General features: G+C 41.6%; 1 protein-coding gene across 4 annotated transcripts in view; it reads left to right on the forward strand.

The window, feature by feature from the left end:
* LOC149575745 (uncharacterized) overlaps positions 1-12,617 on the forward strand; it is a 241,306-nt gene that overhangs the window by 97,338 nt on the left and 131,351 nt on the right. For 3 of the 4 annotated variants that reach the window (XR_016360224.1, XM_089815534.1, XM_089815535.1), the window contains 2 exons: positions 10,598-10,723; positions 10,860-10,922. Coding sequence is in view for 3 of the 4 variants with exons in the window: in XM_089815534.1 (XP_089671660.1) it covers positions 10,598-10,723; positions 10,860-10,922 (189 nt within the window). In the remaining variant the exon portion in view is untranslated. The remainder of the gene's footprint in view (positions 1-10,597; positions 10,724-10,859; positions 10,923-12,617) is intronic. The other variant, XM_089815536.1, reaches the window with a different exon arrangement.

The following is a 12,617-nucleotide window of genomic DNA, read 5'->3' on the forward strand; positions in this document are numbered from 1 at the left end:
CTACGAGCTCTTTCCGAGCTGTAATATGTTAAGGGTCGACAAAAGTGAGAAAGAAGAGGGAAATGAATGTCCGAAGGAATATAGAGAAGTGGAAGAAGGAAAGGCAATTACGACAAAAGCTGAAAGGAAGAACATACAGTCTGAACCCAGAAAAATGAAAGATTCCACCACATGGAACATAGTGAACGGACCGCGCAGAAAGAAAAGGTTACAACGCACCACGAATTTACTAGAAAGGTGCCGGTAGCAAGGAAAACACATCGTACGGTCTATATAGGAAACAAAGAGGAAGGGTTTAATAAAAGCTTCAGCAGTACGGAGTGAAGGTCCTAAAATAAAAAATACAGTTATTGACGACAAGGAGGGGCAGCTGATGTGTAAGAACCCCAAATAGGCTCTACGCTGATCACTGTTTGTTTCCTTGGGTGTGTTGATTGTTTTTGGTTTGTTTTTGAATGTTTTAAGCTGTTTTTGGGTTTTTGAGTTGATGAAAAGAAAATACAAATATTGAAAACTAATCTTACCTAAAATTATAACTCAAATCTGATTATAATGCTAATCAAATTCATTTATTCAGATGGCTCCTAATGTATGTACAATACTTATTGTTGGAAGAATACATTAAAAACATCATCATTAATAGTTGAAAAAAACCTGATTTTTGTCTCTAATACGCAACCACGCTGCTGGTTGCTTCCTCCTTAGGCAGCGCTTATCAAAAATCGCAATATTAAATCTTTGATTTTTAATTCACTGTAGCACTATACTGTTCACAGCACTGTAGCACACTATTCACGGCGGCACTGTAGCATGTTACTGTTCGCGGTACTGTAGCGCACTGGTCACGACACTGTAGCGCACTATTCACGGCACTGTAGCTGCTGTTATAACCCCTTCCAACCTGTAAACAGATTCATCCAATTCTTTCCTACTAAAACACAATATTGACTCCAGAATGAAGTCAACTCACAGGCAAAATTCAAGTGATATTTCACACCCTCAAATTGCATCAACTCTGAAGATACTACGTTCTCCACAGTCTGAATTCTTCTCAAACTTGTAGAAACCCTTGTTGCCACAACTTCAAGAAATTCCACAAGGCAAAGTTTTTAAGCAATTCTCATAACCTGCTCTTGAAGGAAGACAAGGTTTGTTTATAAGGACTCCTCAACTCTAGAATGAGTCTCCACGCTCAATGTGGGATAAAAGATATAATAATTACATAAAAAAAAATGTTATTACATTAAAACTTAGAAAATCCCTTTTAATTTTTCCATAAGCTTGGACCCACAATTAATTGAAACAATGGCCCCTTTTATGATATCATGACCCTCACTTAAGTTATATATTATAACTTAACAATATAGGCTCAAAACCAATAATGTTTATTTTAACTAAATAAACATTAATATCTCCATTATTACTCAACATTTTTGAATGTCGTTTGGACTGGGAGCTAACATGATAGAATTGCATATGACCATACTCCTTTTCTAAAAATAGCAGGGGTCTATCTTTATAACTCCAAAACTGCTAAAAATAGCCTGACCAAGCCAAACTCAAAGCAAAAGTCATCATAAACAAACTTTGGCAACCCAGAAGAGTACTCTGCTCTGGTCCTTGGAGGATCTCCACACCAAGGTGACCCTCTATCCAATCTTATTAGCCTACGAGGGTCTCTGATAGGCTAATGACCAGCTAAAGTGATGTCTCTAGCTAGAAGGGGACATCACATGATGGAATCCGTGGTACTAAGCTTCGGGCACAAACTGGGCGATATGGACAACTGGAGGGAGAGATCGTGTAACTTAAATAAACTTGATGAGCGATGATTGCAGGCACAATGGGCAGTGGAGGTAACACAGGACAGGCACAAAGCATGGCATGATAAACACCTAAAACTGAACAAGTTCCAACCAAGGCAGCTGGTGTTGAAGTATGGCGGACGGAATGAAATCAAACTTGCTGGTGTTGAAGTATGGTGGATGGAATGAAATCAAACTTGGAAAGTTCAGAGTCAAATGGGTAGGACCATACAAGATACGGGAAGTTGGTGATAATGGGGTGATGAAGTTATGGACGCTTGACGGGAAGGAAGTACCGGACATGTTGAAGGGGTCAAAGTTAAAAATCTATCATGAAGGGAATAGTCCCCCGTTGATAAACAATTGATTTTGAAAAAAAAGAAAAAAAAGAGTTATTGGAAAAGTCTGCTCTTGAGAGACCCTGTACGAAAATTTCAGTAGCCGTACGGTCTTTGTATAAGACCCCCATACCCGTACAGATTTTGAAGGATTAAACTCTATGTTGGGCACTGTACGTTGACTATAGTGCACCTGATATGCACCGTACGAAAGTCTTGCAAATCACTGTACGGCCTTGGTAAAGACTCATACCTATACGGACTTTAACAAAGAAACTTGCAACCTTTAAAAGCACCGTACGACCAATTTGAAGGAGGGATATAGCGTACAACAAGTAAGGCGAGGAGGTAACTTTAAAACCGTACGACGTCCAAAGAAGTAGAGGCCAAGTTATTATATTTAACGCAACCACTGGAAGTTTACTAGCGTACGGAAATCAGGCAATTAAAGGGCTCAACTGTACGTGCCTTCACCATACGACTTCTTCAGGGAGATTAGTGGAACAGTCAAACACCATACGCTGGTAAGAAAAGGTTAAGGCCACACATCGAGGAAGTACAGCAAGAGGAATTTGTTTGTTCAGGATTGCAAAGGCCGTCGTACGAGCATGCACTAGTAGAGGTTGATTTTGGTTGAGGGTTTTGCAAGCATCTTTCGAGGAGCAAAAAAAATAAAAAAATGACGACAAATCAAAACTGTTCAAAATGATTAATGTATGATGTCGAAGGGAAGGGGAAGACATAAACAGGTAGTAAAACACAAGCAGTTGCCAGAAAGAGTGTGGGATCAGAAGAAAATCACAAAAATATGTAATGCCCCAACTCATATCCTTCCCTCTCAGTAAGGAGCACATTAGGATTGACATTTATAGATTGTACATCATCATGACTTGGAGTAACCCTCCTGAGAGGCTCTGCCCAAGGACAACTTTCTATGGTGAGCACTACATGGATATCCAAGATGGGATCATTGTTTGCCCTCAGTACCTCACTCGCTGCTAGACTCATGCACTTGGCATCTCCTTGGGATCCTCTATAGTGGGCTCTCATTGGCTATGTATAGACAAACCATCACATTGACAGAGAGGAAAAGATTTTTCGACTCTGTATTCTTGGGGAGGTAGAGATAGAGACCCACTTTGTTTTTCATTGGCCCATCTACTATGAGATCAGGGGGACATTCTATTGCTTGTTCAGGGGGTGTAGGAGCTTATCTTCTTTTTTCAAATAATTGATCAATGGTGTCTTTCCTTTTATCTCCAGGAGGCCATGTAACTTTGTTATTATATTCTTGAACTCGAGTTCCCACTGAGACAAAGTTTAGACCAACTCATCACCTCCTTCAGCTCCAAGTCTCCTGCCCAGGGGACAAAGAGGTCGCTCGACCATGCTTTGGGTCACACTAGGGTTGGGAGGCCTCGTAGAGGGTACACTTGACATCATCACCCTCTCTTCAACGACTCCTTGAGACTACGCGAGGGCTACACACACCTCTGACTAGGACTATATCTTTTCGTTTTGAACTTCTTCTAGCCCGTGAGGAGTATGTCAACCGACTGGATTGTGAGGAGTATGTTTATCGTACGGGTAAATTAAAACAATGCATACAGACAATAGAACATGAACAACAGAATTCCTTAGATTATTCGCATATGCTAGAACATTACATTATGCTTATAAGATGAATGATGAATGATAGAAGATCACATACAATGATCCTAGACGAGATATAAATACTATCTGCTGAACCTTCCTGAAGGAGTCCATCGGCCACAAACATTATGTCCGCTACAAACTATTTACCCGTCGGCTACAGAACACAGAAACACTGACGAAAATCACTCCGTCGGCTACAGAAACACTGACGACAATCACTCCGTTGGCTACAAAAACACCTACGACAATCACCCCGTCGGCTACAGAAACACCAACGACAATCCAGTCGGTTGACATCATCCCCCCCAAAAAGAAAAGTCGTCTCCGGATGACAGTTACAAAATATCTCAGACAAATTAACAAACAAAATAAATTAACAGAGTGACTACAACAAAAAAAATCTGCTTCTATCACATCACTTCCACATTCATCCCGTTACATCTGTAGCCTCTGCTAACACAATACTGTCTCCTCAAGCTGACCTTGATAGCCACTCGTGCTGCTTTTTCTGCTTCCAACACTGGGTCCACTGAGCTAAGTGTCGCTGTATTGCCTTCTGGATGACCCACTCCTCTCGAGCTCTCTATGCCTCCACCAAGACAGCCTCTCAGCCAACACCTACTCCCAGTGCCTCTGGTACAAAAACACTCCATGCCTGCAGCAGCTTCAAGTCTTCTCAACTGGTCAGACTCCCACGACTGATATCCGCAATGACTGGGGGTCCAGGGGGCAACACCCTCGGCGGGGTCGAGAGGCAGCGCCCCCGGGGGTCGGGGTCTTGGGGCAGTGCCCTAGGTGTGCTCCCTGTCACAATACAGGGCGAGGCCGAGGGGCAGCGCCCCTCAGCGCCAAGACCAAATTAGCACTCCAAAACTCACACAAAACTGCATGGAACACACTGTTTCTGTCATTTCCTGCCGATTCCACACTCTTTCTGGCAACCATTGATGCTTCCCCTTCCCTTTGGCATCATCTGCTACTCATTCCGAACTGCTCCAATTCTTCGTTGTTTTTTTATTTTATTTTTATTTTTGTTCTTAAAGCTCCTCCACTTCTCATGCAGCTACTAGGCTTTACACACACACCTCTTTCCTCCAATCCTCCTACACCTCCAACTAAAATTTTTCAATCCTCCACACACCTTTCTCACTCCCGGCACTTTGAATCTCCAGCTCAACACGCACTCCCAGGCGGAGCAATTGCCGCGGACAGTGTCCGCGGGGCAGCTTTCGCGGACAGATGCTCGTGGACATGTGCTCGCGGGGCATCTTTTGCGGACAGATGCCCACGGACATATGCCTGCGGACATATGCCCGCGGGGCATCTTCTGCGGACAGCTGCCCGCGGAGCAACCTTCCGCGGACAAACGCCTGCGGAGCACTCAGTTTCTTTGTTTTTTTTTTTTTTAAATTTTTTAAAAATTTTTTTCTTCATTTTTTTAATTTTTAAAATTTTTTTGAACAGCACCTCAATTTTGCCTCCAGGCGTCGCCATTCTGTAACGATGACGATGAAGGAGCTCTCAGATCATCCGGTGACGACTTTTTCAGCGACAGTGACAGCATTGGATCATTTTGCAACGACTTCTTCGACGGCGACAGCGACGGTGATGAAATCTTCTGGGCCCGATATGTTTTCAATTTGGACCGGTTGACTGCCTGAGGGATCTCTTCCCCATCCAAGGTTGACAATTTAATTGTTCCATTGTCACCAACTTCTCAGATCTGGTATGGTCCGACCTATCTGACTTTGAACTTCCCCGGCTTGATTTCATTTCGCTTGTCATACTTGAGTACCAGCTGCCCCGACTGAAACTTGCTGAGTTTGAGATGTTTGTCATGCCACGCCTTACATTTGTTCTGTGTCACCTGCGTTGCCCACTGTGCCTACGGTCGTTGTGCATCTAGATTATTTCCTTGTTGTCGGCGCCCTTCAACTAATTTTATGGTGCAATGCATTCTTTTGTTCTTGTGCGGTCTGTTCATCGTGTACCGGACGATAGAATTTTTCTTTTTTCTGAGTTTGTATTGTATTTCCTTCCCTTCTTCAGCCGTAACCTCCTTTGCGTCATTTGCTTCTCTGTATTCCTTCGGACACTCATTTTTCTCCTTTTTCTCACCTTCGTCGACCCTTAGCATATTACAACTCGGAAAGAGTTCGTAGTCTTCTATTTGCCAGTGGTAAAGGCCATTCATCGAGCCTAGGTCGTCATCATTTGATCCCCCTTCTAGTGTCAATACTCCTTCGTCGTCCGTTCCATTCTCCTCTTTCCTTCATTGTCATTTCTTTTGTTGTCATTGTCGCCTTCACCTTTTGAGTCTGATGTTGCTGCCTCCTCACCTACCATTTGTGTGTGCAGGTCAATTATGAATCTTTTGCCTCTGCGCTCCATTGATAGGGTATTTTGTTTCCAATCATGTTTTACTTTTGCTTGCACCAACCAAGTCCGTCTGAGAATAGCATCATATCCTTTTCTTTTCAATGGAATGACCACGAAATCCAATAAAAATGGTTGTGTTCCAATAGTTACTAGTTGCGCCCTTAAAGTTCCCAACGGTTTGATCTCGTGCTAGTCTTCTGTGAGCAACGAGAATGTAGGTGGCCACAGCGTCAGCTTTTCCAACTTCTTCCAAGTATCCTCCGGTAACACATTCACGCCGGACCCTTCGTCGACAATTGTGTCTGTCAGAAGATGTCCCAAAATCCCCATCTTGACGACCGCCGGATGTCTTCCCGTCGTGAGTGCCAGAAGCATTGGGTTTCTTGTCGTCACTTCCCTACTGTCCCTTCCTGTGTCCTCCGTTGCTTTCGAAAATGGTGTATGATTTAGAATGGCCGTCCGTAACTGGGGCATTGTGAGAAGGTCACTTATCTTGACCGGTATCTCCGTTTGTAAGATCTGCTGTGCAATGTTTTGTTCTACAAAGTTACTTGCCAAGGTGCCGGTGATGTCCTTCAACTAAGATGTCCCTGCCAACGATGCCTTTCCAATTTCCGCTTGCACTTTTCCCAATTTTCTTTTTTCCTCCACTGGCAGTTTTGCTTGCCTCCGCGTAATTGTCAAAACCTCCTCTTCATCCATGCCGACAATGATCAAGTTTACTCCAGACTTTGGGCACTTGGCATCTTCATGGTCGCCGGGTTTGCACCATCTGCATAATAATTTTGGTGTGTTTGCCGCTGTACAATCCCGTGCAAAATGACCCCACAAATTACATGCTCAGCATTGAACGATCGGCCGTCTATTTGCATCATACTGGGTTTGATTTCGGTTCTCATTATTATTGTTATTGTTCGCATTGTTGTTATTTTGCCCTCTGTTATTATTCTTGTACCCTTCAAATGTGGCACCTACGCTATTCGTATTTCCGGTACTGCCCGATGGGGAAGCCTCCTGTGTAAGAAGCACCTGCGGAGATCCTCTTGTCTTCATGTTAAAGGGGCACTCCTTTGTCGAATGACCCATGATTTGACAAATGTCGTAGAATTGATTCTTTGGACAAGATCCTTTAGTATGACCGTCGGTCTTGCACTTCGTGCAACACAGTTCACTGTTTTTTGGCTCCTTCTGCATGTTTTAAAACTCCATCAAGCGGATCATGTCCTTCTGTAGGGCATGAACCTTCTTACTGTTGCCTTCATCGTCGCTGCTATCACCTCCGGCAAGCTCGTCGTCATCCGAATCAGATGAGCTAGTCTTTGTCTTTTTCTTTGTCTTCAGCTCACTTTCGAGGTCCCTTGCTCTGTTATAAGCTTCCGTATATGACGACGGTGGCACAATTTTCATTTTCATCCGCAACTTCGAGTGTAGGCCTTCCACGAACCATCTTTTTTGAAGTCCGTCTGCTGGCTTACATTCCATTTTATTTATCAAATCTTTTAATTTCCTGGCGCAAACGCGGACAGTTTCGTTCTTCCCCTGCTTGGTATTGAAGATTTCTGCAACAATTTCATTATTGTCACGCAACAGTTGAAATTCGGCTAGAAACTACTTTTTGATGTTATTCCAACTGTCTAGCTTCTGTGGATCTATACTAGTAAACCAATCAATTGCTACGCCCCGTAGGGTTGCCGGAAATTGTCTCATCCAGTCATCTTCATCAGTTATGCCATTTTCCCTCTAGATCGTTTCATATGTTTCGCAGTGTTAGATGGGATCGGTCGTACCATTGCCATCAAACTTCGGCAATTTCTCTTTTGGTCCCGCCATCATGATTGGTTTCTGTAAACAGGCGTTGCTCGGTCTTGCAACACTGGCGCTCTTCACTCCCACACCGGCGGTCTGCACTCCCACACTGGCGGACTGGTCTCCGACACCGGCGGACTGCACTCCCACACTGGCGGACTGGTCTCCCACATCGACGAACTGTTCTCCCACACCGGCGGATTGTTTTCCCACACCGTTAGACTCAACAGTTGCGAACCTTGGTGAAGAAGGGTGTTCTGAAATTGTCCCCTGTGGAAGTATATCCTGGACGAAGAATTCACTCCACGCTCTTGCTCTGTTGGCACTCCGAGTTGTGCGAGTTGATGCTCTCCCGTTTGGATCCTCTTCCCTCAGCGAACACAAATTCAAAAACTCCTCCCGTGCTTCTTCCACCAATTCCACCCGCTGCCGAGTTTCCTCCAACAATTCTTCCGTGCTCCGGTTTTCGTCAGCGATCTTCTGAAATCTCCGTCGACGTTCGGCTTGCTGTGCCAGAATTAAATTCTCTTGCGCAGTACGGATTCCATCTTTTCCCTTGGCCTTATTTCGATCCTTGTTAAGCTGATTTGGCATTAATCTTCATTCCTCCCACCTTCCGGGTTCATAAGGCAACGACGCCAAGTGTTTACCTTACGGGTAAATTAAAACAATGCATACAGACAATGGAACATGAATAGTAGAATTCCTTAGATTATTCGCATATGCCAGAACATTACATTATGCTTGATAAGATGAATGATGAATGATAGAAGATCAGATACAATGATTCTAGACGGGATATAAATACTATTCGTTGAACTTTCCTGAAGGAGTCCGTCGGCCACAAACATTATGTCCGCTACAAACTATTTACCCATCGGCTACAGAATACAGAAACATCGACGAAAATCACTCCGTTGGCTACAGAAACACCGACAACAATCACTCCGTTGGCTACAGAAACACTGACGACAATCACCCGGTCGGCTACAAAAACACCAACGACAATCCAGTCGGTTGACAGACTACTTAGGTTTTTCTTGTTTTGTCCTTTGGCTTTCCTATTTTGTTCTTTCTGCGGACACCGTCTGGTGCTGCCACTATTGGCTATGTCCTTGTTGCACACTTTTCAATCCCTTAGACCCATTTGTGGTCTGTTGTTGGACATTAATAATTTTATCTTATTTTATCTCATCTTGGGTAGATTTCCATTCACATTCATCACTATCCAATCAAAACTCCCAACTACCTCTATAGAATCTAGGAGGTTGGCAAACTGTTTAACATGGAGCAAAAGGCATAGGATTATTCCATAGTCTGGTATGGTTTTGAGGGGTTTTGTTGATCTTTAGGGATGCACAACCTTTCTTACCACCCTTGGTAAGCCATGATGATTAGAAGTTAGTCATTGTTCAGCATAGGAGAATGTTAGAGTGGGGTTGACGTTGTACCAAAGACCAATCTATCAATGCCCAATAGTCATTGTTCAGCATAGGAGAATGTTAGAGTGGGGTTGACATTGTACCGAAGACCAATCTATCAATGCCCAATACAATCACTCAACTTATAGTACACAAGAGGCAGTTAAGCCCTTGTCATGAAACTCAAGTGGAGTGCTGAACAAATTTCCAACAATCTCCCCCGCAGCGTTACCCAAGGGTTTGAGGATTCAAACCTATGACCAAGCTCTAATACCACTTGTTAGAGTGGGGTTGCCATTGCAACAAAAGATTGATCTATCAATGCCCGATACAACCACTCAAATTATAGTACACAGGAGGTAGTTAAACCCTCGTCACAAATCCCAAGGGGAGCACTGAACAAATTTCCAATAGAGAAACTTGTTTAGGTCAGGATCAGCTTCAGTTCCATAGTTGGCCCATCAAATTCTTCCACTGTGGAGGAGGTTTGGGCCACAAGCAGTCTAGTGGTGAATTCTGACAGGAAGGATTGATCTGATAAATAAACACAAAGAAATACCTGCCTACCACTTGACGAACTTCCATTTCTTTCTTCTTGTTGGCCTTGAGTATGAGATCATGATGGTTGTTTATAGTTCTAGGCTCTAGCCATCAATTGCATCTCTTTTTCAAGGATCCAGATTATTGTGCTCAAGAATATAGGGTACACTTGGACCTTTTCTATCCCTTTCAGCTTCCACAAGCATAAGTAATGCATTTTTCTATTAAAGGTGTGTTGAGTACTAGAATTTTCAGTTTTATAACTCACAGTCATATTAATCTTTAAAGGTAGTTAATTGGGCATCAACAAGAGTTCAAAATTTTCAGGTCTTCTCAAACTTCTTTTAAAGATAAGATATTCTTTCATCTGACGTTTTTCTTATGTCTGGGCTCTATTTGGAATATATTCATCATTTACTAAGTTGAAGGGACTTCATATATAATAATATATCCTCATGCTGACATATAAAGGTTTGAAGTCCATCTGAATGTTAAACTGGATCTCAATACTAGATTTATTTTTATTTTTTATCATTGTTGCTTTGAGATCATATACTGAATTTCATTGTACTGCAAAAACCAATTCTCAAACTTTGAAATACAAGATGTTTACAATTCTTTCAACTGATAGAACACAATGTATGTTTCACAGGTGGATACTGATAGAGATCGTGTTTTTTACATTGTTCAAAAAATTGCTAGTGGAAAATCTTTGGCAGATCTTGTACAAAGTGGCTGGCATGCATCTGAAAAGGAAATCAAGGAGATTGCCATAAAGGTAAGGAAAAATATTAACAGTGTCAATGATTGGTTATATCTTACATGTTTCCTTACCATGTTCCCATGAATTTGCAGCAGACTATATTGATGTTACAGGTACTGGATATTTTAAATTTTTGGGGATGATGTTACAGGTACTGGATATTTTGAGGTATTTGGGTGATCTAAGGCCCCCAGTGATTCACAGGGACATTAAGGTGTGGTTAATCACATTCAATGTTTTCAGTCCACACACCCTCATAGTAGATTGTCAGTAGTAGGTAGGCACATCATATAAATGCCACAAGCTTGTGGGCAGACATATATAGTTTTCTCTTGTTGCCACTTAGCAAAATTTGGTGAAATGTGTTATAGAGGACTTGGCTGTAAGGTGCTGCATTTCTAGATTTATGCTTCACCTCGTTTCCAGAAATTTGAAGTTGTATATCATTAATTATTAAATAAAGTCTTGATTGTTAGAAAATGAAATAACTTTTTGGAAGTTCAGCAGAAGATCTTTAGTTATGGGGATGGAAGCTAGAATACACCAGTTTAATCTTCCTTTATCACATCCTGAACTGTAAAATATAACAGATGGTTGTGCTCTTGTGATAAGTGTTCTTGCTGGATAAGATATTATTTGTTTTTTGTATAGAGTTTAGATGGTTTCAACTTTCAACCATAGTTTGCAAACATTCTGAGTACTCCCTGAGTTGCCAAGTACTCTCTTTTATTTTTTGTTGGGCAAGGACTCACAAGTTTAACTCTCACATTTTTATAGACACAAAAAATCATGGGTAAAAATGTCGATGCAGGTAAAATGCTGGTTAACATTTGTTTTCCACATGCCGTTTTTGTTATAAAACCATGCATTTTCTCTTTTAAGATGTCAATTTTTAATTTAATACATTTAATAATTGAATTTTACAGAAAATATGTTTTTGTAAGAGATTTTAATTTTTAGTTCTAAGTTTCCAAGTTTTTGCCGAGTTAAATTTTTTGGGCTTGTTGAGTACTCTCCAAGTCCAAGTCTGTAAACTATGGTTTCAACATAGTTCTTATACAGGACAAATTTGCAAAACCTACCTAGTTTTAAATGCCGGAGTCTATGACATTGTAGTGTTTATGTAATCTATGATTACTCTTCAGGGCAGAATACATATAGCAATTAAAACTAGACCAGGAGGATTAAAGGCTTGCAGGTCGTCAATGACTGTTTATAGAAGGCTCTATTCCAGATATTTATTTGTTTGTGCTGTCCTTGTTTATTTACTCTCAAATAGTTTGTAGTCAGATTATCTTTCTCATTGACTGTCTGAAATCTTTCGTGCATAACTGTCAGGAAATATGTGTACAGGGATGTGACTCAAGTTCCTGAACTCAAGTTTCCAGGTGACTGTTTGTTCTTGGCATGTGAGGCAAAATCTATTTTTTCACAATTGAACAAGGGCTAGAGTTGGCTTATTATTTATATTTAAACAGGTTTAAATGGAGGACCAAGAGTAATGCAGCCATTTATCTAATGAACACATCTAAATGGGGATGACTCATTATTAATCTCAGCGATATGATTACTTTCCAAATCACTCAACAGCTTTGAGAGCTCATTGTTGAATATCAACTTTTTTCTCAAGACGGGCCCAGCTCAAGAAATCTTGGTTTTGGAGAGGAATCAGATTAATTGAAAAATTGACTAAATAAATGGAATAGATGTGTGTTACTTGGGGATGCATCCCTGAAATAAATTTACTCTTCTTAGAAATGGGGATGTCCCAAAAACTTGGAAACTCGGAAATGTGTCCCTTGGCTGTCCCATAGTATTGATGTTTGGGTTTTGATTGTTAGTTTGACTTCGGCTTTCATGTGAACTCTCAATTTAAATTATTTAACTCAAGCATTATATCCTAACGTTC

The sequence above is a fragment of the Cupressus sempervirens genome, chromosome 2 (genome assembly GCF_028749045.1).
Source record: "Cupressus sempervirens isolate cs-2001-9-10 chromosome 2, ASM2874904v1, whole genome shotgun sequence".
NCBI lineage: Eukaryota > Viridiplantae > Streptophyta > Pinopsida > Cupressales > Cupressaceae > Cupressus > Cupressus sempervirens.